The sequence below is a fragment of the Gavialis gangeticus genome, unplaced genomic scaffold (genome assembly GCF_001723915.1).
Source record: "Gavialis gangeticus isolate Ggan-Ray unplaced genomic scaffold, GavGan_comp1, whole genome shotgun sequence".
NCBI lineage: Eukaryota > Metazoa > Chordata > Crocodylia > Gavialidae > Gavialis > Gavialis gangeticus.
The window spans coordinates 128264772-128272247 of NW_017729024.1; the positions used below are offsets into that span (position 1 = coordinate 128264772).

A 7476-nucleotide genomic window follows, 5' to 3' on the forward strand; every position below is an offset into this window, starting at 1 on the left:
AAAAGAAGAGAGGGACATTAACACCTGTGGAAAGAAGCATTTAGATGGGATCAAGTAGATTATGAACCATGAAGTCAGGTGGCTTCCTCAGTGCTGCCTGACTAGAAATATTGGTGCCACTTCCCAGCAGTTAGTTTTAAACTTTGGGTGCAGCAGAAATTAAAGGGAGGTTGTATTATGGAGTCGGCTATGTCTATTTTTCTCTGTGAGTGTTGGGGACAGGACTAAGAGCCTCAAGCTTCAGCAGGGGGAGTTTAGGTTAGAATTTAGGAGGCACTTTCTGAATATGAGGGTGGCCAAGCACTGGAACAGGCTACCTAGGCAAGTTGTGGAATCTCCATCCATGGAAGTTTTCAAGGTTTGAAAGAAGTTGGATGATTGGATGAATACTTGGCTGGGATGGTTTAGTCAGAGATAATCCTTCCTGGAGCATGGGGCTGGAGTAGATGACGTTGTGAAGCCCCTTCCAACCCTACTTCCCTATGATTCTATGGTCACTGAGGGCATTTTTACACATGTAAGCACTGCAGCACCCGGCGCTTTGAAAAGCACCAGGTGCTGCACCACTTGCAGTTGTATAAGTGGCAAAATGCATGTCAGCGCTCTGAAAAGGGCAGTAGAGCTCTTTTAAACTAAAATACATAGAAGATGTTTTAATCCATAAGTGCGCCACTACAATTTTCTGCGTGCTGACATGCATTTAGCCAATTCTACAACTGCATATGGTGCAGTACACTTTGCATCAGCTTGTGTGTAGAGCAGACTTGATTAACTGAGTGTGCTCCAAAGCAGTGGATCTCTGGCATGTCATGGGACAAAAAGATAGGTGTATAAGTGCCCTGAGCTTATTTCTGCTCTTCTCAGAATGTGGGAGAGTTCAGAACCTGCAGAGAGCCCTTACAAGACCAGCTGGGAAAGCATCCTATTGAATAATGTGAAATAAATACAAAATGTATTGACTAAAGTAAAATATGTAAGAAATGTCACTATTAGAACTGGTAGGAATGTATCTTTAAGGAGAAAAATTGACTATTTAGGAGAAGGGAATTTCTGCAGTTTAAACCAAAATATTTTTTCCTTCGTTTTCTTCTTCCCTTCTCCCACACTTCCAGTGATAAAAAAGGAAAAAGGGTGAGGGTTTTGAAGGAAAAGGCAAAAATCTGGAAAAAAAAAAAAAGCATCTTTTTAATTAAAAAATGAATATATGGAAATCACATCTATCCAAAATATGTAGCAAGAAAACTACCGAGAAAGCAGGTTTAGGTTTGGAGAGCAAATTTAGGTTAGACATCAGAAAGAACTTGTTTATGGTAAGGGTTGGCAAAATCTGGAATGGGCTTCCAAGGAAGGTGGTGCTCTCCCCTACCTTGGGGGTCTTTAAGAATAGGCTAGACATGCACCTGACTGGGGTCATGTGAACCCAGCGCTCTTTCCTGCCCAGGGCAGGGGGTTGAACTCCATGATCTGCTAAGGTCCCTTCCGACCCAAACATCTCTGAATCTACTTAGATGGCTTATTTCCCCCAGTCTTCCTTTCCCTCCATGTATTCCAACTAGCTTAAATTGTTGCTTAGCCCAGAAAATATATTTCACTTCCTGTATGGTAACGACCGATTTTTATCTTTATGGATACCATGAAAGGTAAACAATGACAAAAAGCAAGGAAAGATTTATTATTCAAATTGAACATTTCCAACTGAGAATACTGAAGCAGTAAGTCATTTTCTTCATCTTGAGTTCAATGGAATTAGTTCTTGTCTGTAGTAATGTAAATGGATGGAAAATCAAGCTATTAGTATTGAAATAACAGTTAAATGCAGGAATGAAGAATGGGTCAAATCTTAAAAGCTTGCCCTTCCACAGTGTTTTTTTCCCCAGGTTTCTAAAACAGTGTGGCAATTTCTTTTTTTTTTTCTGTATCCTTGTATTTTCTTTCCAAGAGACAAAAATGGTTGTTACATTAAAATGATACTATGCTTTTATGTTTGTATCATGTACTATTCATCACAAGATAATCTATTGCTAGCATACATGTTTTTAATGATTTTTTTGTGAAACTGTGAGGAAAAAACACCATTATGATGAAACTTGGACAAAAAGTTTAAATGAAGCCAAGTAGATCTTTCTTTGACAGTCTTAAGGAGATTTTATCTTGGCATTAGTGAGATTTACTGCTACCTGAAAATAGAGAGGTTGATAATACTGTGGAGAAATGCAGGGCTGTGGAAACCACAGCTTAGAGAGAAGCCTTCAATACATTTCTGGTCTGACATTTCTATGATTTTGTAACTTCATGCATGAAAAAAATCATTTGGTAAAAATAACAAAAGGTCATAAAGAAAGCTAAATTTGTGGTGTGGCTGGAACGTGGTTGTTTTTGCTTCCTGAATTTCGTATCAAGATATATCAAGCTCTGAGCAAAAAAAAACTTCCTGTATATAGCCAGTTCTTCACTCTGAGTAGCAGTAAAAGAGAAATTATGAATTCTTTATAGGGGCTAACAAATCTGTTCTTTTCAAGAGTGATGTATTAAAGAAATCCCCTCAGGGTGCTAATTGCTTTTCCTTGTTACTTGAAGGCAAAGTCAGCAAATTAAATTTTTGGAGTTCTCCCTACATAGTATGGCTAACTCAGGGCCTTCATTTCTGGTCCCTCTACATAAATGATGAGCAATTGTTCAGCTGCTGTCAGCGTTGCTGCCTGCCTGCAATGGGAATAAGCATGGCCTGTTGTGTAGCCACAAACTTGCTGTGTGACTCCACACAAGCCACTTAACCTCTGTGACTCTTTGGACCCTGGTCAGCATTATACTTAAGATATGGTTAACCATTTAATCACATCTTAAGTAATTATGCTACCATAGATTCAGTCAATTTATGGAAACTTATGATAAAATGGAATAAGCCACAAAATCATTACGCAACATTTATGTAATGACTTTGTGGATGGTTCCTATCATGCCTTAAAGTGAAAGCATGGCTAGCACCAATCAGCTGACCAGCACTCCCAACTTGGGAGTGCACCAGAGGCTGGAAGGTCTTGTTGGCTGACCGGTGCTTCTGGCTGCAGGGGCGCACTGGCAAGGGCTCTGATATGCTCTCAGCTACAGGGACACCCTGGGCATCTTGTTTGCTACTTGCTAGTGCAGAGGGGCTCCAGGATCATGATCTGATCCCTGCACTAGCAGTAGTGCACAATTCAGATCTTATCCCCAATTCCAGAATCACACCTCCTGCCACCCATATGTGGCATAGCAAGATGCACAATTTTTGGAATCACAGATCAGATCCCATTGCGCCTTTAATTGAACATCTAACAGTGACCCTGGTTCACTCATCTTTGAAATAATAATAGGTCACACATTGTGCGGTTAAAGCACTTAATGTTTATAAGGTATCCAGGTTGTAGCCATGTTGGTGTAGAGGAAAAAGCAATAAGGACTTGTGGTAGAGGTGATATTTTTTATTAGACCAACTAGATTTTTGAAAAAATCTAAAGATTTTTCTAAAAATTGAAATTTCTAAATTTTTCCCTAAAATTTAAAGAATTTTTTTGCAAAAATCTAGTTGGTCTAATAAAAAATATCACCTCTACCATAAGTCCTGATTGCTTTCATGTTTATAAAGCACTTTTAGATACTGAATAAAAGGTGCTAAAGCATTGCAAAGTCTTGTCTGTGGTCATTTATCTCTTAAGAATTTTAAATCATTGTTATCTGCATGTTGTTTCATTGTAAGTGGCCTACAGGAAGATCAAAATTTTCTTTGGGTGGGATGCTTCCTTATGAATACAGAATACTACAGCTTAAAAGATGTGTGTCTTCATTGCGTGTAGATTGTTACTTCTGGATTATTTTCTGCCATCAGCCCTTACATTTTTTTAATGTTTTGAATGGAATGTTCTTTACATTTATCTTTCCTAAAAGTCTAAGAAATCCCGACTCTAGTATTCTATATGTGAAGGAGAGCAGAGTGCATATGAACTTCTGTATAATGCACAGCAATAGCTTTAGTTAGAGCAGTGGTCTCCAACCTTTTTATGGTGAAGATCACTTTTTGTAAGTAAAGGGCACCCCAGGATCTACTGCCCCCAGCCCTGCCCCCTGGTCCCCACACTGTCTTCCTGGGCCTGCCCCTCCCAGCCCCCCCGGGACAAACTGCTCAGGCTCCGACCCCACTCACCCAGGCCAGCCCAGGTGGCAGGGGGCAAGGCTCAGCCCAGCCACGTGCATCCTGCTGCTTCCAATTGTGGAGCCTCTGACAGACTGAGATTGACTGTCAGAGGCTGCACGACTGACCACTGGGTTAGAATAACAAGTCACTGTTGATGACTTTAGGCTTCCACTTTTAATATTTACTCCAGAAAAGCTTTTTTGGGTTTGCAGCTTACTGAAATTCTTGGTCCATGTCCCCGTCTATAAAACGGATTAAGTAATACTTTCTTACCTCATTAGGGTATTTTGAGGAAAAATACATTCATCATGAGGTGTTTGGATACTGCTCTGAAAGGGTCATAGAAAAGGCTATAAAAATAAATTGCTTTGGAAATGTCCGGTTCAATAATCTAGATTGCTTTGTATAATGTGACTGTGGATTATTCCTGGTGAGGCATAATGTATAAAGTACAGTTAAGTGGATGTTATAGTGCAGTGGCTCACACTACCTCAACTAATCTCAATGTATTTCAGTACAAGAAGCAGCGGGACAGAACTTGCATATATCTCTCAGGAACCAATAGTTGCTGCAGGATGAGTTGCTGATAGTTAGGACATAGTGTTTTGTTTTCTGATAGTACTGAACCAAAGTCCCTCTTTTTCTACAATATTTTAGCCTACGAACTAAACAGTTAATTATTTGTGTGTATTTTACACATCTTTCCAACTAATGTCCTGCTGGTATCAGTGTCTAATTAAATATTGAGACAGAAGCTTACTGATGCAGAAGTGTGATAACTTCCAAGTTAGCCAGACTGATGTCTAGATTTAACTCTTTATATTCTCTTTTTTTTGTCTATTGCCCACAAAGTATTCTGTTACTGCTGTCCAGGTAGATGCCTTTTCAGTCTTCAGCACTCAGTCGAGTACCAAGTTGCTAGTGGTACTGTCTTTTTGGATGAGACATAAAATAAAAGTTCTGACCCATTAATAAATTCCAAAGCACTTTTTCCCACAAGAATCGCAATATTCTGTGTCCTAACACAATTCTTGCACAGGTAATCATCTCTTTTTTTTTTCTACTGATAAACCATCTGCAGTTTTAGTTGGATGATATAATTCAGTCCCTTCGCTAAATTGTAATGTAAAGTGTTGGTGTGTTCACTCCAACAGTTTCTAGGTTTCAAAAAGGAGGTGGCCATATTTAAATGGTAAGTGAGAGAATTTTTGTAGTTTGTGCTATGAAGCTTACATTTGTAAAATGTCTTGTGGTTTTTGGGGGCAGAAACATTATCAGTGAACTGTTACTATTCTGGGCAGTGCAACTAATGGTATTTCTGTGCTGTGAACATTCTATTTCTGTTTGCCGTAATCAGAACGAGGAAGATCAACCAGATGTCTAGGGGAAAGTGTAATCTTGGAACAGCAATTCTGAGGAAAAGCAAGTAATTCACATAAAATATTGAAACAAGATGTGCATATCCAAAATAACAGGAAGTAAGGGGAGCATAGTTATCATTTAAGCTTCTTATGGATATTTCTTTAATAACATGAACTGTTATATTTTCTACAGTATTACCAGATGAGAAGGAGTTTCAGTATGCTGCTAAAATGAACAATTTGGAAATCATGGAGAACTTAGTTAAGAAGAAGGTTAATATTAATGCTGTAAATATTGTGAGTACAAAGTACTGTTTGACAGATTGATGATAAAAAATACAGCTTGTGTTTGGTGGTTAAGTGAAATCTCAAAAACACCAGTGTATTTGCTTTTAGCATGAGAAGCCTAAGCATTACCTTCTGGAAAAGTATTTGAATAAGTTGTCAGATAGAGCACCTCCAAACTCAGCGAGTGCAAGGAGCTTAATAACTCTAGGTCTAGGCCTTTGAATCTGTAGTGTTAAAAGTCTATGCTCAGGACTGGGAGCCAGGGTTCGAATTACTCTGACTCTTGGGGGTCGGGCAGGGGCAGGAATGGTTGGTGGCAGTGGTAGCAAAAAGGAGCCGCTGCTGCCACTGCCTGAGCTGCTTAGAAAGGCACAGGGAGGGCTGGGGGATCTCATTTCTTATGGTGAGGCTTATGGGGGACTCTTGTCTCCTATCAGGGGGCTCTCATCTGTTATGGGGAGCCTTCCTCATTTCGAACCCTGCTGGGATCCCAGAGCTGCTGAATTACATTCTCTGCCCTGATACTGATGTTGTGGTCTTGCGCAATTATCTTAATTTCTCAGTTCTAATTTTCCCCTCTGTATAATATGTAACCTCACATTTTTTAGAGTTGATTGATGCAGGTACCATCCTTTATGGATTGAAATTGCAAGTAGTGCACCGTTCAGTGTACACTGAAACACAACTGTACTTTACTGGAAACTTTTGACTGATGAGTGAAATCTGAATTCAGGCCTGGTGAATAAATGGAATTCCACTGATGTCCTTTAGACCATTGGTCTAAATTTGATCTAGGATATTTTATGCAATGCGTTGTAGAGTTTAAAGACAAATACTAGCCCAGGACATCTCCTATTAACAATGTGTGGGCCTTTGTCCCTTTCCAATGGCTGGTCTACTGCATTTCATTTCCCTTTTACAACCCATCCAGGGGTTGAATGTTCTAATACTACTTGTCCCAAATTATTGAGTTTTTTCTTTGCCTTGTATATGTATTCTGTTGCGGGTGGGAGGAAGTGGGCTGTTCTGTATGTTTTCTGTGGACAGAAAAAACAACCTGCATGTGGAATCCTAAATCCTTCTTTTTAAAAGAAAGATAAAGGATCTTTGTAATTACATTCTCTCGAACGAGAATATTTTTCCATCAATATATGTTGCTTGCTTCTTAGGCACAGATAGTGGAATTCAAGGATGCAGAAAATAGTTGCTGCCTCCATATTGCTTTACAGGACTCAAGGGATTAAAGCAATAGTATCCCATTTCAGAAATATGCTGTCCAACTCTCTGATCCAAAATAGATTTCAGCCTGGTCTACAGTAGGAGAACTATGCCAGAGTAGATATACTGTAGTGCAGGGGTAGGCAACGTTTTTGGCTGGAGTGCCGAAACCCCCCACAATGCCCACCTTGGAAGGTGCCAGAGTGTCAGCATGCCAGAAAAACAAAATGAGGGCAGGGTGTACATGGCAGGATGCCCTGCATGTGCCCCTTGCCCCTGCCCCCCAGCCCTGTTGCCCCTTGCTCCCCAGCCCTGCTCATGACCCTTGCCTTGCACCCAAAGCCCTTGTCCTCCACCCCTGCTGCCCCTTGCCTCCCACCCAAAGCTCCTGCCCCCCAGCCCTGCTCATGACCCTTGCCTCCCACCCAAAGCCCTTGC

General features: G+C 40.4%; 1 protein-coding gene across 1 annotated transcript in view; it reads left to right on the top strand.

Moving 5' to 3' along the window:
• The window catches only part of ANKDD1B (ankyrin repeat and death domain containing 1B), a 79605-nt gene that overhangs the window by 25323 nt on the left and 46806 nt on the right, over positions 1-7476 (top strand). The window contains exon 2 of the mRNA XM_019517711.1: positions 5726-5829. Coding sequence (XP_019373256.1) covers positions 5726-5829 — 104 coding nt within the window. The remainder of the gene's footprint in view (positions 1-5725; positions 5830-7476) is intronic.